Raw genomic sequence first — 26,028 nt, forward strand, 5'->3', positions numbered from 1 at the left:
TACATATCAAAAATTTATGCCAGACACCTCATCGATGCCTCTCTTCTACTACTACTGATGCTCTACGGCACCTATGCCATTTGGCAGTTTGCAAAAATTTACAATATATGATATCTGGTCCCCAGAACAACTCTGTGGGATGGTAATTGGAATACCTGTCCATTCTATCTGAATGGCAACACCTGAGGCTATGTGGTTCAAAAGATCCAGATTTGAGCAGCAATCCACAACTCAGAACAGCAAATCTTTGGCCTTTACCTGCCCCTTCTCCACATTGGATCTTGGAGCACTAAATCACACTTTTAGATATGGCCCTGTCTCTTCTGCATTCAAGAAGCATCTCGGGCCATCGCAGTTCGCCTCCACGTTTTAAATCTAACCTTAGTTTTCTATAACTTGATAGGAGGTGTCTACTTATTTTGAACCATTTTGCACACATTCACTCCAATATAATGGAAGAAAGGCACAGTAAACAAAATGTCATATCATTACATTCCCCTGTACAAAGAACCAGTTAAGTTTTTAAATGAATTATTCCACAACTATTTAAAAATAATTTTAGCAGCAAAAGCATGTTAGAAAATAATCAAGAGAAGTATTAAATAACCCCCACCTCACTCATACACGTACACATACACACACATACACGCACACACACACACACACACACACCCGAGGTATAAGACAGATAAATACATTGCTGCTCTAGGTAGATTGGAAAAGGTGTGGAAAGCACTCAAGATTAGCTTCTTTGTCCTCTATCTTCTCTCTCTACAACCTTAAGGTACACTGGATGGAATAAAATATTTTAAAACAATTGGATTTCATCAAAGAGTCAAACACAAGGTTCTTAAGACCCACTAATGCATGATGAGAGCCTAATATAAACCAAAAGCATGAGCCACTACTTTGGTGACAAACTTCTCCAAGAAGCAGGAGCATATTACACCTCAATGTCTGTCCTTGAGATTTAGAACTCTGCCAGAGGTTCAAATCCTTGGGTATCAACTTCAGAGGTACAAAAAATGCAGATACCCAGTTCTGTTTCCAAGGAGTTTGATTCTATAGATCTAGATCAGGCTTGGGAATAGGCATTTTAGCACATACCCAAGCGATCGATATCAGGTCTCAGGTGAAATGCCTCCCTCTCAGGGAGGGCTTCCCCCACTGCCCTTTCTAACATGGTTTTCCCAACAGGGACTCCCTATCACACCACTTCAATTTATTTTTTTTTCTAGCAGTTGGCTCTGTCTGACATTATCTCTTCAATTAATTTACTTAGTTAAATATTCACTGCCCATCCCCACCAGGAAGTATACTCTATTACATCGCACACTGTGGTGCAGGAAGTAGTGAGGGGATGGACAGAAGGATAAGTCTGCCCTGTTCACCACTGAAGACCAGGCTGTCAATAAATTTTTGCTGAGTTGATTTGAATAATGCCAGCAACCCTGAGAATAAAGTCTTTAAAATACAGAGTCTATATGCCCACACTCATTTTTCTAAACAGATAAGACATCTCAACTTAGTTTGAAAGTTCCCGCTTACTAACACTCTGTCCCAGGAAATATATAAGGAATACAAAGGGAGGAAGTATTTAAGGAGATATGCAGGAATTATATAAGAAACTCCTGTCTTACATAGGTGATTTATTCATTAGATAAAACTTGTTCAATATTTTGTATGCTATAGGAGATACAGAAGTGAATTCAAAACTGTTCATGCTAGCAGGGGAGATATGATTTAAATAACTACAATTAACACTGACTGCAATAGATACCCTAACTTCAAGATCTAAATCACAGGCAATGAAGCAACATTGTAAAAATGTTAATTCTCCCCAAATCAATCTACAGATTCAATGTAAAAATAAGTCAAATTCCCCAGAGCACTTTTATACAGAACTTGATGCCCCCCCCAAAAAATCTACATGGAAGAGTAATATTCCAAGAAATAGAATAGACTATTAAAAACAGAACAGAGATATAACAATATATTATGATATTTTAAATGTTAATAATGAGTTAATGATACTGGAAAGGAACAAGAAATTAATAGAATAAAATAAGCAGAATTTTTAAAATCCAAGTTGAAACCAATTAGAGGTCATGAAATCAATTTAGTAGTTATGATCAGATTTGTTTTTTTTAAAAGAATTAGAACAGAAGAGAGATTATCAGAGTGCCAGCACACTTACTGAGTGCAGGCGCTAATGCTTTCTTTCAGCGTGAGTCTGTGTGCATGTGTGGGTGAATGGTATATCAAGCTGCAAAGTACAATTTTAATAATGAGTACAGAAACAGAATCGCCTTTGAGAGTCTGGAGTATGATCTGAGTGGTACTTCAAAGCAGTAGGAAAAAAATCTGAGTAAAACTGAAACACTGGTTAACTCTATAAAATAACAGTAGTGTTAGATCAATATAACACACAATACATAAAAATATATACACACACACACATACATATATGGGATATATACATATATTCCATCTGGGATATTCTTCTATTTCATTTAATACTCAGGGGAGTTTTGTTTTTAATGCAGAATAAAGCTGAATAAAAGGAAGCCAACTGGTCATCCCCTGGGGCTAGTGGGCCAACTTTCTGCTTTTTCTTTTTTTCCTAGGTCAATTCTTTCATTGTATTTATAGCCTTTAAAATGTAACTGAGAAGTTAAGACTTAAGGGACGATTATGACTACTGGATCATTATTTAAAATATTCCTTTTTACCTTCTAGCATATTAGGCAGAGAGAAACACCTGAAATCTCTGAACCATAATCCAGCTGCCCTGAACTCTGATAATGATTGTAGAGCTCTAATCTTGTGCCCTTGTGATTGCAAAAACCTTGCAACTAACCTTCATGTGTACCCATTTTATCCACTTTTTTGACTTTAGAGTCTTCTGATCACTAAAGACAGCCCATAAATAAGCTAATAAGCATTCGTTTATTAATGAAGGGCCTTGGCCACCCCAGAACCAACCAATCTCAAGTCCAAACCAAGTTGGATCTCACCAAACTGGGTCCACCTAACATGGTGAGCAGCTTAGACTTTAACCTACAAGGGACCATAAAGCTTATTATAATACTAAAAATCATACCCATATCATATTAAGGTCTTCATTTTCTTACACTGTGTGACTAACCACGTGATCAGTCTGCATGTGCTCAATGATTAGATCACCTCTAATCACATCATCTGGAGCCATTGCGCTCATTACCCTAAAACCTACCGATCTTTTAATACTATGAAACTGTCACAATTTCTGCAATTTGGGGAGCCAGAGTTTAGACCTGATAGGCATTGGATCTCCTGCTTTGCGCCTAGCAATAAATTCTCTCTTTGAAACCCCGGTGTCATTGAGCACGTAGGGGAAAGAATCTACTGCCTCTGTCCAGTAACTGAAAGGATCAGCCTTCTGCGGTTTTTCAGTTCCAACTCCCCTCTTTACACGGATTCAAGGCCCTGACTTTTATAAAATGGCTTAGCGATCTAATCAAAGTACTTTACTGTATCAGCTGCCCTGGTCTGAGGTTTTAGCTACTGGAAACTGTCTGTAATTTTTTGTGTACTTAGCTATATGTTCAAAAGGATACTTGATTATTTTAGTCAGAAATTATAGATGTGGCAGGGGGGGTTTCAGATTCTCTAATCAACTATATTGCTGGAAATAAAATAATGTTTTAATATTTTAAAAATAATGAAGGCACTTACTTCCATAATTAAAAATTAATAAACATGTTTTAAGTGCACCCGAGAAACAAACAGTACTTCTCTATCTGTGCTTTGTTGACTGTTCAGCTGTTGACTTAAATCTCAGAGAAAGGGAGGATGGAAACAGGAGGAGATAGGGAAGAGAGTGGGAAGGATGGGCCAGCTTCCTTGCCTCATTTACTGTAGGGTTCCTGGTACCTGTTACCTGCACCATCATCTAATTCTCTTTGAGATTCTTCTTTAGATGTTAACAGCCATGTGAGTATTAAGCAATATTTCTTCCCATGATAAGGAAATTGGAAGCCATTGCAAGGCTGGCCTTTTAGGTGTAGGGCAGTTGTGCACAACTGGGGAGAATTCTATTCCCCAAAGGACATTTGCCAATGTCTGGTTGTCACATCCTGGGGAGTGCTACTCACATCTAGTAGGCAGAAGCCAGCAATACCCCTAAATATCATATAATGCCCACCCCAAAATCCCCAAAACAAAGCAGAGAACTATGCAGTCAAAATGTCAACACTGCTGCTACTGAGAAACGGTGGTGGAAACTGTGGTTGCTTGCACCTCCCGCTGCTTGTGGTGCTACGTGGATTCCTTTTTTACTTCCTCTTCCTCTCACTGTCTGTGAATGTCATTTTTTCACTGAATAGCAAAAGGGCCTTTACATCAGATTTGAAAGCTGGGACTGCTCTGTAAACAATTGCACCTCTTTTGAGTCACTGTAGGATCCTCTCTGAAATAGTGTCTGAACATACAAAAGCAAGGGACTCTCACCTCTTTTGCTATTTTCAACCTCATTGACCCAGTATCTGATCCTGGAACCTGAGTTTTTCTAACCCAGATTTGGGTTTGCCTTTCTGGGTCCCAGCAACCTGGCTGCCTGTTTTGACTTTAATCTTCCCAAGTCTTGTGTTATGCCTTTAGCTGCATATCTGCACCTCCAGGGTCTACTTATTTTAGCTCCTTGCCTGCCCAGGACCTTGCCAGCATAGCTATCTGGGTTTCAACCTGTAAATAACATGTCCCACTGAGTCGATGTGAAGAACACCTGTGCCAACATTTCTATGCTGGACAAGAAGACTGCCAGCTGAAGTTTTGATTTTAAACTTTTTGGTTAAACTGTAACGCACTGATTAAGACATCAAACCTAAAATGTGCATAGTGAAGGAAAAGAATAAAAGTATCAATACGGAAGCACTCTAATTCCTGTAATACAAAAACAACGAATTTCAAATATTGATGCTGGGAAATATCCTACAGTGAAGCAAAAATAGTCTTGTATCAAAAGGTCTGTTTCAAAAACCCTATTGTTATTGATAATGCCATCTTGACCAGAAGGGGGAAAAGAATTATGACAAATAAGGTATCAGTGGCTGAGAGAATTCAAATAAAGTCGAGAGGCTACTTTCATGCAAGCTTCAACTAGACATTGCTACCAATCAGTTTGCTAAACCCCAACCCAAACCATTCCTGTCAATCCCAAAGAACATTCAGGGCTTTATTTGAGATTCTACAAAGTTTCCATATACTAAGATTACTTTCCAGAAACCAACAACCTCCAAATAGCTTCCTAAATCAGATAATTCCTAAAACTCAGAGAAGCCAGCCTTTCCAGAACTCTAGAGGCAAGCGGAAAACTGTACAGCATCCAGGGAAGAACAGAAGGAAGAGGCCAATAAACTATGGTTAAAAAAAAGGGTGAGTTGATCTCTGCACACAGCGGGCTGCCTTGGGGTCCACTCCCTGGCTAGCTCACTGGGACATAAAGGGACATAGAAACCCTCTTGCCCAAGAACAGGGGTGTGCATGGTGGATCACTGAGCATGGCTTTTGATTAGCGAATTCAGATCACTGGGTCCTGACTCTGAGCTAGTGTTTCATTTGCCCAGGACAAAGGCAGCAGCAGCTATTATTTCAACTCCACCCCATACTGGGACAGAGGGGTGGACATTTAAAGATCCAGCCCTTCTTCAGGGCTCCACGGGACAGTAAGCACAAGGGCTGCATTTTCTGGGCAGATCAGAAAAGCACATATTTGGAGAGCCATCAAAGAGGCTTTTGGTGCACTTCCTCAACCTTTCCCCAAGGGAACTTTGGAACACTCTACGACCCCTTCATAGGTCTCTGATCCTGTTTTGACTGAGATATATTGATTTAGGAAAGAACTCTCCAAGGAGGCCATCCAGCCAGAATTTGCCCTCCAGGCAAAAGCAGCTAGAGACAGTGAAATGAGTATAAAAACAACAGAAGCAAAACAAAAACAATCAGAAGATACCAAGATTCATAGAGAAATAACAGAGGAAAGGAAGCTTTCTCCAGGAGGTGAAATAATTGCGAAAAGTGCAATCCTCCCCTTTTCAACATGAAAAGTTAGAATGGACATCCTGATAGATTGGGAGTAGGATCAAAGGAGAAGGAGGAGTTGTAACAGAGAAGATAGGATTTAACAAATGAGGATGACTGCTAAATCACTAAATTAATGTTTCTTTTGGTCTCTTGTGCTTTGGAGCAGCTAGATGGTAAAACCTGAAGTTGTGGAATGGTAACCCATACCAATCTTTGAAATCTGTTCTGTAACTATTTGTTAAAATGCAAGCTGAAAATTATTCCTTTTATTGCTACTTTTTAAAATTATTTTTTTACATGTTGTATATGTTTCACAATAAAAATGGATTTTTAAAAAAGTGCAATCACAAAAATCATACTGCATAACCAGAGCAAGAATCAGATGAAGATGATCTGAAAAAATCTGATCAGTTAAGAATGGCTATCTAAAGACATAAAATAAGGTGGACACAATGAATAGTCTTAACACAAAGCCTATCAACAACAAAATCCTAGACAAGAGAGAGGAACCAACCTTAAGAGTAAAATCATCAAAATAATCAGATGCCTAGAGGTCAGCAAAACTACAAGCCATACTAAGTAACAGAAAGATATACTCAGTCAAGGGAACAAATCAAACTTCAGAGGAGACACAGAATTTGGAACAACTCAACAAAGATGCTTTAGTTAGTAAGCTGCCAGGCTGTAATATACCAGAAGTGGAATGGCTTTTAAAAAGGGAAATTTATTAAGTTGCAATTTTACAGTTCTAAGGTCATGAAAATGTCCAAATTAAGGCAAGGCTATAAAAATGTCCAAACTAAGGCATCCAGGAAAGATACCTTGGTTCAAGAAGGCTGATGACATTTGAGGTTTCTCTCTGAGGCACATGGCAATGTCTACTATCTTTTTCTCTCCAGGCTTCTTCAATGGCTCTGTTCTCTGTTGGCTCTGTTCATTCTAGTAGCTTTAAAGCTTTTTCCAAAATGGTTCCCCCTTTGAAGGCTTCAGTAATCAGCCTTACCTTGAATGGATGGAGACACTCCATAGAAACCATCTATTTAAAAGTTACCACCCACACTTGGGTGGGTCACATCTCCATAGAAACAATAAAAAAGATCTCTTCCAGCAATACTGAATGAAGATTAAAGGACACAGCTCTTCTGGGGTACATAATAGCTAAAATCAGCACAAAAGATGTTCAAACAAATCTCCCAAATAAATTCGAGATGAAGGAAAATATGCATAGAGAGATAAATTATATTAAGGAGATTGTAGGTGAGCATAAAGAAGAATTTGAAAGCATAAAGAAACATAACAAATGATTGGAATGAAAGACAATAAAAGAGATTAAAAATACACTAGGGATACAAGAGCATATTTGAACAAGCAGAAGAAAGAATCTGTGGACTAGGAGGCAGGACAATCAAAATCTTACAGTCAGAAGAGGAAATGGAGAAAAGAATGGAAAAACTATCAGTAAGGGTAACTAAAAGGGTAAAAAAAAAAAGAGAGAGAGAGAAGAAAAGGTATAACATATGAAAATCAAAGAATAAAATGGCTGAAGTAAGTACTGCCTTTACAGTAATAATATAGAATGTTAATGAATTAAATTCCCCAATTAAAAGATAAAGATTGGCTGAATGGTTGAAAAAGCATAATCCAATTATATGCTATTTATAAAAGACTCACCTTAGAATCAAAGACACAAAAAATTTGCAAGTGAAAGGCTGGAAAAAGACATTTCATGTAAATAGTAACCAAAACATAGCTGGAGTAGCACTAATATTGGACAAAACAGACTTTAAATACAAAACTGTTATAAGAAACTAAGAAGAGCATTATATATTATATATTAATAAAAAGGAACATCAACTTAGAAAGAAATAATAATTATAAGCATTTATGCACCTAATCATGGTGACCCAAAATACATGAGGCAAATACCAGCAAAATGAAAAAAAGAAATACATGTCTATACACTAATAGTTAGAGACTTCACTACCCTACTTTCATCAATAGACAGAACTAGACAGAGGGACAATAAGGAAACAGATTCTGAATAATAGATAAATGAACCAGACCTAACAAATATACAGAGAATATTGCACCCCCAAATAGAAAGAATATACATTCTTCTCAAGTTTTGCATCACTCATTCTCCTGGATAGACTACATGTTAGGTTACAAAACAAGTCTCACTAAATTTTAAAAGACTGAAATCACACAGAGTACTTTCTGTGACTATAATGGAATGAAGCTGGAAATCAATAATAGGCAGAGAACTGGAAAATTCACAAATATATGGAAGTTAACACACTCTTAATCAGTGGGTCAAAGACAAAATTACAAGGGAAACACTACACATCTTGACATGAGTGAAGATGACAACAAAACAATAACAAAACTTTTGGGTTGCAGAATGCAGTGCTGAGAGGGAAATTTATAGTTCTAAACACATCAAAATATAAGACAATGAAAATCAAAGACCTCACTGCACACCTGGAAAAGCCAGAAAAAGAAAAGCAAACTAATCACAAAGTAAGCAAAAGGAAAGAGCAGGAAAAAAATGAAATTTAGCATAAAAAAACAATTAAGAGAGTTAACAAAACCAAAAATTGGTCCTTTGAAAAGGTCCTATAATTGACAAAAATTCTTAGCTAGAATGATGAAGAAAAAAAGAGAGAAGATACAAACAAATAAAATTAGAAATGAGAGGGAAGCATTACCATTGACCCCACAGAAATAAAAAGGATCATAAGAGGATACTATGAACTGTATGCCAACAAATTAAACAACCTAGATGAAATGGAAAATTTTCTAGAAGCACATAAACAGCCTACACTGTCTTTAAAAGAAACTGCAGTCCTCAACTGATCAACTACATGTAAAGAAATTGAATCAGTCATCAAAAACCTGCCAATAAAGAAAAGTTAAGGATCAGATGACTTTACAGATGAATTCTACGGAACATTCCAAGAAGACACAATACCAATTCTGATAAAATCTTCCCCAAAATTGAACAGGGCAGAACACTACCTAACTTATTCTATGAGGCCAACATGACCCTAATACCAAAGCCAGACAAAAACATTGTAAAAAAAAAAGAAAATTAAAGAACAATTTCTCTTTAGAATACAGATTAAAAATCCTCAACAAAACACTTGCAAATTGAAACCAACTACACATTAAAAGAATTATACACAATCATCAAGTGGGTTTTATCCCAGGTATGCCAAGGTGGTCAGACAAGAAAATCAACTAATGTACTACAACACATAAACAAAACTAAGGGGAAATAACACATGACCATCTTAACTAATACAGAGAAGGCATTTTCAAAACCCAGAATCCTTTAATAAAATCACTTCCAAAAATAGGAATAGAAGAAAATTTCTCCAACATGTTAAGGGCATATATGAAAAGCCCACAGCTAACATCTTATTTAGTGCTGAATGACTGAAAACTTTCTTCCAAGATCTGGAAGAAGACAAGGATGCCTAATGCCACCACTGTTATTCAACATTGTGCTGGAAGTTCTGGTCAAAGCAATTAGGCAAGAAAAAGAAATAAAAGGCATCCAAACTGGAAAAGAAGAAGTGAAACTTTCACTATTTGCAGATTACATGATCCTATATATAAAAACTCCCCAAAACTACCGCAAAGCTATTAGATCTAATAAACAAGTTCAGCAAAGTGGTGGGATACAAGAATAACATACAAAAATCAGCAGCATTTCTATACACCAAAAATGGGCAGTTTGAGGAGCAAGTCAAGAAAAACATCCATTAGCAATAGCAATTGTATTAGTCAGGGTTCTCAAGAGAAACAGAGACAACAGGAGATATTTGTAAATATGAGATTTATAAAGGTGTCTCATGAAACTGTGGGAATGGTAGAATCCAAAATATGTTGGGCAGGCTGTGAAACTGGCAGCTCCAATGAAGGATCTGAACAAACTCTATAGGAGAGGCTCTCTGATTGAAGAAGCGGTGAAAAAATCTCACTTCTTCCTTAAAAGCCTCAACTGATTGGATTATGTTGGTGGGTTATGCCCTTAGTTGTTCACAGATGTTAATCATCCACAAATGCAATCAACTGACTGATGACTTAATACACCAGCCTTCCAGTTTATCAACCAGCCATGAAATATCCTTGCAACAATGATCAGGCCAGTGCTTGCCTGACCAGACAACTGGGCATCATCATCTGAACAAGTTGACACCAGAACGTAACTATCACAGCAACTAAAGGAATCAAACACCTAAGAATAAATTTAACCAAGGATGTAGAGGACTTGTACACCAAAAACTACCAAACATTGCTAAAAGAAATCAAAGAAGAACTAAATAAATGGAAGGGCATTCTGTGCATGGATAGGAAGACTAAATATTATTAAGAAGTCAATACTACCCAAAATGATTTACTGATTCAACACAATCTCAATAAAAATACAAACAGCTGGCTCTCTGTTTCTCCCTGCTCAACAGATCAGCCTCACCTTTTTGTGCAGTGCCAGCAATTTCTCTAAGGCACAATGAAGGTTGGAATAAACGGATTTGGCCATATTCAGTGTCTGGTCACCAGGGCTGCTGTGAACTCCAGCAACTGGAGTTGTTGACCCTCAACTACAGGGTCTACATGTTACAGTATGATTCCACCCATGGCAAGTTCAAAGGCACCATCAAGGTTGAGAATGGGAAACTTGTCATCAATGGGAATCCCATTACTATCTTTCAGGAGCAAGATCCCATCACATCAAATGGGGTGATGCTGGTTCTAAATGTTGTGGAGTCCACTGGTGTCTTCACAACCATGGAGAAGGCTGGGACTCACTTGGAGGGTGGAGCCAAAGAAGTTATTATCTCTGCTCCTTTGGCCAATGCCCCATGTTTGTGATTGGCATGAACCATGAGAAGTATGACAGCTCCCTCAATATTGTCAGCAATGCATCTTTAACTGCCTGACCCCCCTGGGCCAAGGTCATACATGACAACCTTGGCATCATGAAGGAACTTATGACCATTGTCCATGCCATCACTGATACCCAGAAGACTGGATGGCCCCTCCAGGAGAATGTAAAATTCTCGGCACCATAGGGTGCTGAGAACACTGCATCAACCAATGCTGCCAAAGTGGAAGGCAATATCATCCCAGAGCTGAATGGGAAGCTCACTGGCATGGCCTTTCACATCCCCACCCCCAATGTGTTCATTGTGAATCTGACATCATGGCTGGAGAAAGTACAATGACATCAAGAAGGTGGTAAAGCAGGGGTCAGAGGTCCCCCTAAGGACATCTTGGGCTACAATGAGGATCAGGTTGTCTCCTGTGAACTTAACAGTGACACCCACTCTTCAACTTTTGATACTAGGGCTGGCATTGCCCTCAACAACCACTTCATTAAGCTCATTTCCTGGTATGACAATGAATTTGGCTAAAGCAAGAGGATGGTAGACGTTATGTCTTCATGGCCTTCAAGGATTAAGAGTCCCTGGACTCCCAGCCCCAGTGACAGCATGAAGGAAAAGAGACCATGAGCTGCTGGAGAGCCCTTTCCCAACTCGATCGCCCAACACTGAGAATCACCCATCCTCCACAGCTTCCATCTCAGATGCTTGAAGAAAGGGATGCACCATCACCATGTACCATCAATAAAGTACACCCAGCCAAAAAAACAAACAGCCTACTATTCAAAGTTAGAAAAGCCAATTATCAAATTAACTTGGAAGAGGTAAGGGACCCTGAAAAGCCAAAAACATCCTGAAAAACAAAACAAAGTTGGAGGACTCACAGTTCTTGACTTTAAAGAATATTACAGGGGGCGCAGGGTAGTTAAGTGGTAGAATTCTCACCTGCCATGCGGAAGACTCAGATTCAGTTCCCAGTCCATGTTCTTCCCCCCACCTCCAAAAAAGAACAAACAATGAAACAAACAAATAATTTAATAAATGGTGCTGCAATAATGGTATACGCATATGGAAAAATAATGAAACGTGACCCCACCGTATAGCATACCAAAGAAAGAATATTGCAAAGCTATAATGGTCGATTCAGCATACTACTGTCAAAAGGATATATATTGACCAATAGAATCGAATTTTGAGTTCAGAAATATACTTTCACACCAGTTTACTTCAACAAGTGGCATTAGGAGAACTGATATGTATATGCAAAAGAATGAAAGAAAACCCCTATCTTACATTATATACAAAAATTAACTCAAAATGGATTAAAGACCTACATATAAGAACCAAGACAACAAAATTTCCAGAAGACAATATAGGGGAGCATCTTCAAAATCTTGTGGTAGGCAATGGTTTCTTAGACTTTACACCCAAAGCAAGCAACAAAAGAAAAACTAGGTAATTGGGACCCCTATAAAAATGAAAAACTTTTGTGCATCAAAGGAATTTGTCATGAAAGTATAATGACAATCTACTCAATGGGAGAAAATATTTGGAAAAATTTTCCATTATCAGACATATCCAATAATTGTTAACTACCTAAAACATAAAGAAATCCTACAACTCAACAATAAAAAGACAACTCAATTTTAAAAAAGGCAGAAGACTTGTATAGACATTTTTCCAAAGAGGAAATACAAATGGCTAAAAAACACAAAAATGCTCAATATCGCAAGCAAATAGGGAAATGTAAATCAAAACCATAGGATGATAGCATTTCACATCCACTAAAATGGCCATTATTAAAAAAAAAAAAAAAGAAAACCACAAATGCTGTAGAGGACATTGAGAAATAAGAACATTCATTCACTGCTGACGGGAATGTAAAATGGTACAGCCACCAGGGAAGACAGTTTGACAGTTCCTCAGGAAGCTAAGTACAGAATTACAGCATAATCTGACAGTCCCACTGCTAAGTAAATACCTGGCAGAATTGAAAGCAGGGACATGAACAGATGTTTGCACACCAATGTTCATAGTGGCATCATTCACAATTGCCCAAAATGGGAGCAACTCAAGTGTCCATCAACTGATGAATGGATAAATAATATATGGTATATACATACAATGGAATATTTTCTGCCCTAAAATGGAAAGAAGTCTGATGCATGTGACAACATGGATAAACTTGAGGACATTATATTGAGTGAAATAAGCCAGACACAAAAATACAAATATTATATGATCTCACTGTTATGAACTAATTATAATAAGCAAACTAAAAGAGTTACAATATAGAATATAGGTTACCAGGAGATAAACTGAGATTACAGAATGGAGATCTGATGCTTAACTTGTACAGAATTTCTATTTAGAGTAACGGTAAAGGTGTGGACATGAATGGTGGTGATGGTAAGTCTGAGTGTAATCAACAGCACTGAACCATAGAGGTGAATATGGCTAAAAGGGGAAACTTTAGGATGCATGTTACTAGTACAAAAATTTAAAGATAAAGCACAGGACTGTACAACACAGGGAATCCCATTTTAGATGACAGACTATAGTTTTAATACAGGTATAAGAATGTTCTTTCATGGATTATAACAAAGGTATGATATTAATGCAAGATGTAGTGAAGTTAGAAAAAGAAATAGCTTTATTTAAACTCCTACTTTACTCAGGACTCTACAAAGAAGAACCAAAATGCAGCTGAGGTAGGCTGATGTGCCAAGGATCCCTTGCAGTGCTAGTTAAGACCCCCGCCTCTATGGGAAAGGAGAAATTGTGATGAGCAGTCATGCTGACACTAGCGAGTCTGTAACTCTTCACCAGCTAAGCCCATTCCTGCACAAACATTCTGCCAGGGCAGCTTTTGCAGATATATTGTACCCAAGGACATCCTGCCATAAACAACTCGCATAGCTCACGTCCCCCTTGCTTCTCCCTCCCCACCCCCCCCATACCCTTTCTTTGTTCTAGGCAGGTATATAAACTGTCCCTGCCACTTTGCTTTGAGCAGTAATTTCCTTTTAGTTCTGTTCCCATGCATGCCACTTAGCTCAATAAACTTCTTCCGCAACTTAACAGTATTAACAATAGGGTAGTACATGGGAAAAAATACAGCTAATGTAAATTTTGGATAATAGAAAATAGTATGATTTTAATCATCTCTCTTCAATTTTAAGGGTAACTACTGTTAAAAAAAAATAGTACAATTCTAAAAATCTGCTATGGTCAATGATAACCAATGTTTCCACACCATTGCAAAGTGTTGGGTATGGGTAGTATATAGGAATCCTGTATTTTATGCATGACTGTTTTTTAAACCTATAACTTCTCTAACAATAATATTAGAAGCAAAAAAATTAAATAAGTACATAAAAATGTACTAAAAACACAAAATTCAATAAAAGAAAACTAATTTTTTAAAAGAAGCTCAGTACAAACGTTTCATTAGCATCAGAATAAACAAACAAATAAAAGAGACACCTTTTATTCACATCAAATGGAAGTAAAGAAACAGCTCTTAACACTGGATGTATAGTTGGGGAAAAAAGTTACTAACAAACATTTTTTAAATAATTTAATTTCTAGTTATATTTCTATTTTAATATTGTTGCTAGAACAGATTAACTCCTGTTTGTGATTTAAAGAAATGTGAGATAACTTTTGAAACACTGGAATCTAAAGCTGTGAAAGAGAAAACACTAGCTTCACCAGCAGCTGTTTTATTTTGGAGTTCTTTGCTTGTATTTCTGTAACATGGTCACTGACTTATTCAGTGTCATCATTAATTGTACTCTGGCTAAAATTCTCCCAGTGGATATATGAATTATCTCAGTGCAGTGATTTTAAAGACATACCAGAAGGAATTGATGAAAACATAAAAGTATCTGCAAACCAAAATTTACCTGTCCTTTCTCATGAGCCCCCTCTTCTAGAGAGCCTTTCAAGGCCCTACCAGATCTGGAATATCTCCCTCTTCCTTGCACCCAGAGAACACCATCTTTAACCATGTTAGATTTCCATCATACTCTCTTATACCTGTAAAAGGGACAATTGTGTTTCACCTGCAGACCCTGAGCAGGGATGAGTAGTTTGCAAGTGAAAAATCAGTGGCTCAATTAAAAACAAAACAAGATCTTTTTCTGGCATTGTATTAATTGAAAGATGAGGCATTTACCCGTCAGTGATATGTTGTGACTCTCCAAGGAAAGGTTAGAATATTTTGCCATCATTTCTTCTCTGGCAGGTTGAACTGTAGAACGTACATCTGTAAGAGAAAGAACATGTGGTTACAAATTCTCACTAGGACTAAATGATCACCTAAAAACAGTCTGCGACAGCTAAAATGTCATTGCACACTGTGAAAAATAATGTTTTCAGACTTTAAAAAGTCTCATATTCACCAAAGACATTCATAAATATATTGGGTTTTAAAATGTGACAAAATTTGCCCTTTTTTCTACGCCTATTTTATGTAAAAATCCCTACTTATAGATAGGTGAAACCAAGTGGCTTTTACAAATTTTTTTCATTGTCATATCCCATAATTTAAAGTCTCTTTATGAAACATAAATGAACTAAAGACATTACGTGACTAAATAAGAGTGCCAGAAAAGGGAAGGCTATGTATGAAGAGGTAGAGATGAGAGCACAAATAACAATGAAAAGAAGAACAGAGAAACTATGTTACAGAGCATTGAAAAACCAGATAGTACTGGGCATTAGAAGGCAGAGAAGACAAGATGGATTATGCCCAGTGAGAGTTCTACCAGTACTTGTTTTCCAGCTATGGTTTCAGTCTGGCACAGCCTCTACCTGTAAATGACTTCCTATTTTGCTCTGTCACTTTTCTTTTGTAAATTTTTAATAAGGAATCAAGGTTTCCATTTCTGCCTGTCCCACTTTCATCAAAGCTCCTTTTTTTAACAGTAGTAACTAATTTCCATTCCTTTGACTTTAGAGCACCCGTACTTACCGCCCACAAAAGTATCCCCAACATTATCAAACACATCAGAGTGGGGGACAAAGGCACATTATTGTCAACTTGGCTGCATGCTTTAAACACTTCATTCAATTTAAATTAAAACTGGGATTTTTATCTCATTTTTCTAATATTCTGTTCAGAAAATTATTCCTAGTGCAAGATTAGATTTCCAGTTCATTCTTTTTCTATGTATGAAAAATGTTATCTAAGTTAGCAATCCCTTTTTTTGCTTCAGCTTTATACTTTACAGACAGCTTTCACAATACTGTTTATTAAAAAACTCTGCCCAGCCATAATCCATGTCTTCATTAGGCTGTGTTCCAAAGGTTTAATCCCCTCCAATTTTCCTTTGGAAGTTGAAATGCACTTTCCCATCAAATAATCCTTTAATAACGTAGCTAAAGAATACTAACCCCTGACAATAACATAAAGGAAAATATGTCCTGAGTTTCTCATTGGGCTGTCAGTGGGCTGTCCCACTGAGCTATAAAACCTTTCTTCCGTCCTGTATGTTACATAAAGCATCTATTACCTGACTGATATTACCTGGCCTCACCCTTGGCACCTCCCTGCCCTCCATAACCCCCTCCCCCCATAACTACCTGGAAGCATACCAAGCTTTGGCTACTATAATAACCTTGAACATTGCCCACTCCAACTGTATACTGTTTTGAGATAAGAACATATACCAGGATGTTTTCCCAAAATTTGCACCCAAGCCCTTGATATTTAGCCACTTTTTTTCTCCAGCCATATATAATCTATAGAGCAGTTGCCATAAATACACGCATACCTGACTGAACAAGTCTCACTGTCTGTCACAAGGTAGCTGCAGCTCTCTGTACGTTCCCTAATTCAAGCTTTGGACTGATCACTTTGGTGTTCAGTGCCTCTTTCATTGACATTTCAACAAGCCCCATTGTGGGGCAGCTTGAGGCAGTCCCGCCTAGGTCTCCCCTTATTTCTCCTTTCAGGTGAGTCCTGCAGTAGATCAGTGGAACACAGCCCACCCGCATCCAATATTAACACATTCACCCATTTTCTCCTACCCTCATGCCCTTCCCCTCCCTCCCTTTCTCTCTCTCTCTCTCTCTCTCTCTCTCTCTCTCTCTCTCTCTCTCTCTCTCTCTCTCTCTCTCTCTCTCTCACACACACACACACACACACACACACACACAGCCAAAATGTCACCCATCAACATTCTTTTCCTAATGAAAATTCCTTTATCCATTCTTTGGCAGAACTTCATTAGAGGTTTGTATTAAAGAGAAAATATCTCAAAAGATGAAGCAGAAGTAGATGTTACTCATTTATGGATGCGAAACCAGGAAGGCATGGATAGGAAGGAAAGAGTTGTTCTACTATATCATTTCATCTGTGAAGCTTATGAAATACAAGCTTAGATATCTTTGTTTCCCTGCTAGGGATCTCTCCTTTACTGGCCCGGCCTGCTATAGGACAGAATGGAGTCATAAGGTACACATCAAACTCTGCTTCATAAACCTTTTGAAATTCTATGACATACTTATTATTATTATGATGCATACCACCAGTAACAAAGTGTGACAAAAGCTAAAGAAAAGGGTTTTCTCTCATTTTTATTCTCATATTACTTAAACCCTATGCAGCACCAGGATGCTAGATGCAAATGAGGAATATAAACTTTAGTAAACGTCCTCTCTAGAGAGCTACACAGATCATGATAATAGCAATTTAGGCCGACAAATTGTGGCTGCATCATTAAAATTTCAGAGTAGCACCCATTCACATATTAACTATACCTGGTCTGTGCATTTTGTACAAATTGACGCATGGGCCACAAGCCTGATTTACATCTTTGAGGAACTAATAAAGTGAAATGGGGATGAAGATGAAGCCAAGGAGGTGAGTACTGAGGTTGGGGCCATTCTCCCACTGCCCAGCACCAGGACCTGCTTTAGAACAAGAGAAAAGGGGTCTAGGCTTGCCTTGGGCAAAATCTAAGTTTATAGCAGTTGAAGGAATAGGGGAGAAGGAAAAGCAAGCTTCAGGAGCAAAGAAATGTGGGTAGTTCCAGAATATACTAGCTGTTGTGTCCATCTCTAATTGCCAGCTCACGTATCCAAAATAATTTCAGATGACCCTAAACCAGACACCACCGATACTAACTTCACATTCCCTTTAAAGCATTAATCTTGGTCAAGCTCCCAATTCCACTAAAAAAGTACATGAATGGGTGTTGCGACGGTAGCTCAGTGGCAGAATTCTCGCCTGCCATGCCAGAGACCCAAGCTCAGTTTTCAGAGCCTGCCCATGCCAAAAAAAAAAAAAAAGGCACATGAATAACTTTGGATGTTGTCTTGGGAAAAATCCCTTTTAGAGGCCATACACACAAATGTCTTGAATCAAAAAATCAAGGCAGTTTATAGGAGGGAAAAGAATGGTAGAAATAAGGAATTCATTATTTAATTGAGATATTTTTTAATAGAAAATGTAAACCTTTTGTAACAGGATGGCTGGCAGAGCTCCACCCCATTCAAGAAGGAGGAGTGAGACTCCTCACGGTTCCATCCCCTCACAGAAGCTTTGAACAACCAACAAAAGCTGGCAGAAACATCTTTCTCAAAGGTCCAGAAAACAGTTAAAGTTTTGTAGTAACAGGGCAAGTGCTGAAACAAGTAAAAGGATGTGTAAAAGTGGTAGGCTGTCATGGTGCCCTGGCTAAATCCTCCCACACCCCTTACTAGATTGGCATGGAGCTGGCCTGCCTGCCCAGTGAAGATCCCTGGTCCTGGTTCCAGAGGACCACTCTTTCACACACACACACACTGGAAGCATGTATGCCTGGACCAGTCTGTCTGATGCTGGCCTAAGAGACTCACCATCACAGCACCTGCCTGTACAAGGCAGCTCATGGAAGTCTGCTATAGATTGCTATAGGAGAACACTCTAGTCGGCCTGCCTAGGCTATATACAGTGCAATGCCAAGTACCATGGGGAAACTATTTCCTAGGTAACTAAGGACATTTGGAACTATGTAAACAGGAAATTCCTAAGGCTACAGGAATGCACAAAAAGGATCAGGAAATCCCTTATGCTTTCACCTGGAGCTTCTCTATAAACTGATTATATGGATAAGCCATAAAGGAGCACAGTCACACAAGTCAATTTGCAAAGACTGAAAAAGCAGTTTTTTGTTTCCTCTTTTTTTTTTTTTTTTTTGTTAGATCATGGCAATCAAAGTAAGCTCTGCTACAATACTAGTTGGGTACAAAGTTAAGGAACAGATGCCTCAGAGCCTAAATTCCAGCAATTGTGCAGTAAAATGACAAAATGACCAGGTTTCAAGAAAAGGTCACAAAACATACAAAGAAACAGGAAGTGATAACCCAGGCAAAGGAGATTAAAGAATTAGAAACCATCAATGAGAGAACCAGATGGGGACATACAAAAGAGGTCTAAAAAATGATTCTAAATATGCTCAAAGAGCTAAAGGGCAGCATAAAAATAAAAGAAATCAGGAAACTGAGAGATGAACACAAATAAGTAGCAATGTAGAGTTGGAAACTATGAAAAAGAACCAAACAGAGCTGAAGATCACAATAGAAGAAATTTAAAATTCCCTAGAGGGGTTCAATAGCAGATTGAAGCTAGCAGAAGAAAAAATAAGACCTTGAATATATCATTCAGTCTGAGAAGCAAAAAGAAAGAACAAGGAAAAATGACTAGAGCCTGAGGAGCCTGTGGGACACTGTATAAAACATGCAAATAAACACAGTGTGGACATCCCAGAAGAAGAAAGATGGATAGGGGTAGTATGACTATTCAAAGAAATAATAGCTAAAACCTTCCCAGATTTAGCAAGAGACATGAACGTACATATCCAAGACACTCACCAAACTCCAAACAGGATAAAACCAAAAGACCCACACCATAGTATATTATAATCGAACTGTCAAAAGTCAAAGATAAAGAGAGAATTCTGAAAGCTATAAGAGAGAAGCAATGTGTCATGCACAAGGGAGCTGCAATAAGATTAAATGCTGATTTCTCATTGGAAATCATAAAGGCAAAAAGTCAGCATGATAACATGTTTAAAGTGCTGAAAGCAAAAAAATTGCCAACCAAGAATTCTATATCCAGTGAGACTATCCTTAAAAACTGAAGGAAAAATTAAGACATTCCCAGATAAACAAAAGCTGAGAGATTTTTGTCACCACTAGACTGGCCCTAGGAACAGTTCAAAAGCGAGCTCTACAGGTTGAAGGGAAAGTTCAACCTGACTCCCAGGGGTATAAATCACCCTGGAAAAGTAGGACACGACTTGTGGGGATGAGGCTAGCCCTGGCATCATGGGATTGAGAAAGTCTTCATGTCCAAATGGGGGAAGAGAAATGAAACAAAATAAAGTTTCAGTAGCAGAGAGATTTCAAATAGAGTTGAAAGGTCATTCTGGAGTTTATTCTCATGCATTTTACAGATATGCCTTCTCAGATTCTGGTGTACTGGAGTAGCGAAAGGGAAATACCAGAAACGTCTGAATTGTAATCCAATAGCCTTGATTCTTGCAGATGACAAAATACTATAGAGCTTTTAAGGTGTGACCGTGTGAATGTGAAAACCTTGTGACTAGGCGGTGCAATGGTGGCAAATGGCAGAATTCTCGCTTGCCATGCCAGAGACCGGGTTCGATTCCCAGAGCCTGTTCATGTAAACAAACAAAGAAAAAAACAAGCAGAAAAAAACACCTTGTGACTGTACTCCCTTTATCTTGTTTATGGACAGATAAGTAAGGAAAAATAACACACACAAAAAAACCAAACAAAGGGGGTGGGGTATGGGATGTTTTGGGTGTTCTTTTTTACTTTTATTCTTATTTTTATTTTGGGGGGGGAAGTAATAAAAATGTACAAAAATCAATCATGGGGGGGGTGTAAGGATAGTTCAGTGGTAGAATTCTCACCTGCCATGTGGGAGACCCAGGTTCAATTTCTGGCCCACGTACTTCTTATCCCCCCCCCAAATTCAACAACTGGTGCTGCAATAATGGACTACTCACATGGAAAAATAATGTAATGTGACCCCCCACCATACAGCATACAAAAAAAAAAAATCAATTGTGATGACAAATGTATGGCTATGAACCAGTGACCGCACAGTTTGGATGATTATTTGGTATGTGAATATATACTGTATCTCAATAAAATTGCACCTAAAAAATTTCTTGAACTTGATAACTGCACTTAGGTGGTTACCTAAGTGAATATCTTCATTTTAGTAAATATACATGTCAGTAATAAATTTTCAAGGAGCATGAAGTATTCAACCTACACTCAAGTGTTCAGAAAATAGATAGTGTGGCAGTTTGGAGCCATTAAGTAACCCCAGAAAAGGCAATGCTCTTGTAATCCATTCCTGCGAGTGCAAACCTAGTGTAGGTGGGACTATTGGTTAGTTTATTTCAATTGAGATGTGATCCGCCTCATTCAAGGTGGATCTTGTTCCACCTCCTCAAGTCCTTAATGAGGGGATAAAAGACAGGAAAAAACCCAGAGAGCTGACAGAAAAATTTAAAAATAACTGGAGTTGCTAATAGAGGAAGCCACCAAGGTTAGAAGCTGAAAACGATGGAACTTGGAGAGAAGGAGCAACAAATGCTGTCATGTGCCTTTCCGTGTGACAGAGGTGTCCTGGATTCCAAGAGCTTTTCTTCAGAGAAGGTATTGTCCTGTTGATGCCTTAACCTGGACATTTTCATGGCCTTAGAGCTGTAAATTTGTAAGCTAATAAATCCCCATTGTAAAGGACAACCCATTTCTGATATATTGCATCCAAGCAGCTTTAGCAAACCAGATAGATAGATAGATAGATAGACAGACAGACAGACAGACAGACAGATATGGCAAATATGACAAAATGTTAAAATTGATAGATCTGGGTATCTAGGGCAATAAGGATATGTTGGAATTTTCTGTTTGGGTTAGTAATATCTTCATTACTGTCCTAAAAGTTTAAAGTATTTCAAAATTAAAAAGCTTTAAAAAAAAAAAAAACGGACAGCTGGCAAGGGGCTGATTCAGTTAATGTTGGTGGTTCAAGGAAATTGGCAGCAGATCAAAGCAGATGTAGTTTGAACATGTCTTTGAAAGGATTAGGCTGAGTCACAAAATGGCGTATAAAATGGACAGGCGTGAATGTCGTGTTCTAATCCAAGCTCTGCAACTGACTTGTTACTTGGGGTTTCAAAACACGAAATGCCCAACTCTGTGCTTTGACAATACATCTCCACTCTAAACTTCATTTCATAGGAAAAGAACCGAATGCTAAAAGCGTTGCATAAATATGGAGTGATGGTGTCAAATAATAACTCACATTTCTTGAATTATCCTATTCAACCCTTTATCATTGCTGGAAATTTTCTACCTGGTATTCTTTCACAGGTAGTGACAAAACATCAATATAAGAGTGACAAAACATCAATATAAGAGTAACAACATTTAATAGTTGCTCTAGAGAACAGTAACTCCCAAAATCTAATGCATTTAAAAATCTTGGAAGGGTCTAAATAGCATTATAAATGTGCAACTTAATTATTGTAGCACAACTTAGGAAAGGATAACATATACTATTTACAAAAGAAAAGTTTAGAACTCAGAATACATTTCCTCATAGAAGCAAGATTATATACAATCATGAAGTCCCATACCAAATTTTAGAGGCTGTTTAAGCCATGATATGGTGAATTATAGCATTAAAAAGAATCAAATCCTCAAGTATCACATTGCCTATAAACAATGCATTCAGAGTTCTATTTCTAGGCTCTTAGGAATTTGACACTCTTACCCTAACCCTTGTCCATATCTGCAGTAGCAGAAAGCAGGATAAACACAGGTGTAGGGCTGAGAAGTCGACTTGGATTTCTTACACTAGTGTGCCTGGGAGACAGTATGACAATAGAAGGTACAAAGTGCCAATAACAATTGAGGAAAGATTCTCTGAAGGTAGTAGTGACAGAGAAAAGAAGGAAGGTTTGTCAAGAAAATAAATTCCTGATGGGACCATTTATAAGACAGACTTTCTAATTCAGGGACAGATGATAGTCCAGATTCTGACATTTTTTTTTTGCATAGTATAATAAATATTAGCTAAGACAGCCATTTTTAGACTAGTTTAAAAAAAGTCTAATGAAGAACAGTGTGCACTTTCACACAGCCTTGTAAAATTATTTTTAAAACCTGCTCATATAGGACTATGAATAGACTCATCTTTCCTTTAAAGATTTTGCCAAGCAATACATTTGGAAGGACAGTGTGGCAACCCTCACGTTTCAAGCAACCTCACCATAGATTCTGAATCTTCAAGGACCTTTGAGATATTTTACCAGTGAAATTTATGCCAAATAAAACTCCTGAAAGTTTGATTGGGATTTCTGGTCTTTCCAAAAGCTATGAACTTTTAAAGTGTTTCATCAACTAGGTCATTTTTTGTTGGGACTGAAGATTTTCTTCAGTGGTTCCCAACTGGGGGTGATTTTGTCCCACAGGGAGCATTTGGCAATGTCTAGAGACATTTTCGTTTCCCAATTTGGGGAAGGTATCTAGTATCTGCTCCCAACATCCAGTATCTAGATGGTGATGATACTACAAAACATCCTATAGGGGAGTGGTGCAACAGGGGCTCAGTGCAGATTCTCGCCTGCCATACTGGAGACCCAGGTTCGATTTCCAGAGCCTGCCCATGCCAAAAAAAATCCTGCAGTGCACAGGGCAGCCCCCACAACAAAGAATGATTTAGCCCAAAATTTCAATAATGCTGAGGTTGAGAAACCCTGCTTTAGTCAAACAGATACATCCTCAACTTGAATCTTCAAAGCGATGATTTTTAATTATCTTCTAATGGCCCCATAACCCTAAGGTCCTATTTTATAAAGTTTTAGATCAGATATTTTAAAATTTGAACATCTTCTGCCACCCTTCTCTGCCAACCACACTCTCCTGCCAGGGACTTATTTTGAGGACCTTTTTTGAAGAGACGCCATGTGTTAGATGAAGTTTTGAAATGCAAACGAGGGAACCAGTTTATAGCTTTTAGCTAGCTCTATGCTTTTGGTCAAGTCACAGAGGCACTTTGGGTCTCACAATCAGTCAAATAAGATATATAAATCCAATTTCAGATTCTCAGAACTATATAATTAGAAGGCTCTAGAAAGATTCCATCTTATTCTAAAAAGATCCGTAACCACAATAGCCATAATAACTTAAAAGTGCCAGAAAAATGTTTATTGTCGATGAAAAGTATAACATCATTTTCAAAAATATCTACTGTCCTTACAGTAACAATTCATTATTTGGATGTTTTGTTATGTGTGAATAGCCAAGATGTTCTATTATTCACAGGGAACTTGTTTTTAGGAAAATGTGAGTTTTTTTTCTTCTATATCAATGTGTGCATCCTAAATTACTTCTGACGTCATCTTCTACTGTAAAATAAACAAGGTCAACTATACAAAAAGTCAGAAGATTATAATTTAGGACAAACACCACAACACTCATAATTTGTTTCTGTTCAAAGACTAACATTCCTCCAGAAAATGGTACCTAAATATATAAATAAATGAGGGTGTCAGCTAACATTGTGGTTTACTGTCCATGTTAACTCAAAAGCTTTTTCAGAAAGAGTTGAGCTAATTCTTTTTGTTTCCTTTAAAAACAACTTCAAACTAACAGAAAAGTTTCAAGTGCATAACTAAGAACTTTTTTCCCTGAACCATTTGAGAGTAAGTTGCTGACCTGGTGACCCATTACCAGCAATAACTTTAGGGTATAATTCCTACAAAGAACATATTCTCATGTCATCAAAATGCTACCATTAAAATCGGGAAATTAACATTTATGTTTTACCCTCTCGTCCCCAACCCCATTTAAGTTTCCACAAAAGTCCTTATAAACACTTTACAGCAAAGTTTCCAGCTCCGTATCATGCGTTGCCATTTATTTGCCATATCTCTCTCACCTCCTTCATTCACTTTGGAACAGCTCCACTTTCATGACCTTGACACTTATGAAGATTCCAGGATAGTTGTGTTGTAGATTTAGAGTATCCATCGTTAGCAAGAATATCACAGAGATGATTCTGTACTCTCATTGTACCCTATCAGGTTGCACACAATTTTTATGTCACTTAAACGATTTTCACTTTGATCATTTGTTAGGTGTCTGCCAGGCCACTGAAAAATTACTTTCTCTCCATTAGAATTAATAAGCATTTTGGATGAAGTTACTTTGAAACTATAATATTTTTTGGCTCATCAAATGAATTGAATTACTATATAGCAGTATGTACTGACAAATTCCTGTTTTATTGGATGGGTTTTAATCCATTAGTGTCAGTATATATTTTTATGTTCAATTTACCCTAGATCTGGCCACCGGAGGCCACTTCAAGCTGGCTCCTGTGTCATTTGACAGGACCCATCTTTCTCCAGGTACTTTATCATTGCTTTCTAGCACAAGATGTTCTAGGTTTATCTTGTACTTTTCCCCATCCCAGGACTGAAATCAGTAATTTTTCCCAGGAAGCTCTGGTACTTTTAGTAAAGCATTGCATTTCTTCACTGAAATCCAAGATGTTAGCACTAAGCATGCTCATTCCTATAGGGAAATCACTACTACTTCACAGGGGATAGAGTTAGGAATATATGTATGCATATTCATACTCACATACATGATATATACATATTTACAAATACACATGTACACACATGCAATGTATATCTTATGATACAAATAAACATGTATAAGACATGTATATATATATATATATACATTGTGCTTGTATTTGCACATACACACATTTAAATCTATATTTATTTCTTTATTTATATAGATATCTATTCATCTATATTGAAAATCATGGATTCACACCGATACCGCCAATTCCAATCCAATACCACAGGGTGCTTTCTAGTTTTAACCCTTTATTTGCTTCAGCAACAGTAAAAAATCTGGGTCAGATTACTTATTTGATCAACCCTTCTATAGATAACGAATCTCCTATTGCCACTGTCAGCCTTCTCCAGAGTTGTCTTTTCTCACCACACTTGTGCTCCAA

General features: G+C 37.7%; 1 protein-coding gene across 2 annotated transcripts in view; it reads right to left on the minus strand.

The window, feature by feature from the left end:
• The window catches only part of EMB (embigin), a 35,611-nt gene extending 20,366 nt beyond the window's left edge, over nucleotides 1–15,245 (minus strand). Inside the window, exon 1 of one of the 2 annotated variants that reach the window (XM_077117118.1) lies at nucleotides 15,133–15,245. In XM_077117118.1, coding sequence (XP_076973233.1) covers nucleotides 15,133–15,187 — 55 coding nt within the window. In that variant the 5' untranslated portion in view covers nucleotides 15,188–15,245. Of the gene's footprint in view, nucleotides 1–11,897; nucleotides 11,942–15,132 lie in introns of those variants that run through there. The other variant, XM_077117119.1, reaches the window with a different exon arrangement.
• Nucleotides 15,246–26,028: the final 10,783 nt, after the last annotated feature.

Source organism: Tamandua tetradactyla, chromosome 9 (genome assembly GCF_023851605.1).
Source record: "Tamandua tetradactyla isolate mTamTet1 chromosome 9, mTamTet1.pri, whole genome shotgun sequence".
Lineage (NCBI taxonomy): Eukaryota > Metazoa > Chordata > Mammalia > Pilosa > Myrmecophagidae > Tamandua > Tamandua tetradactyla.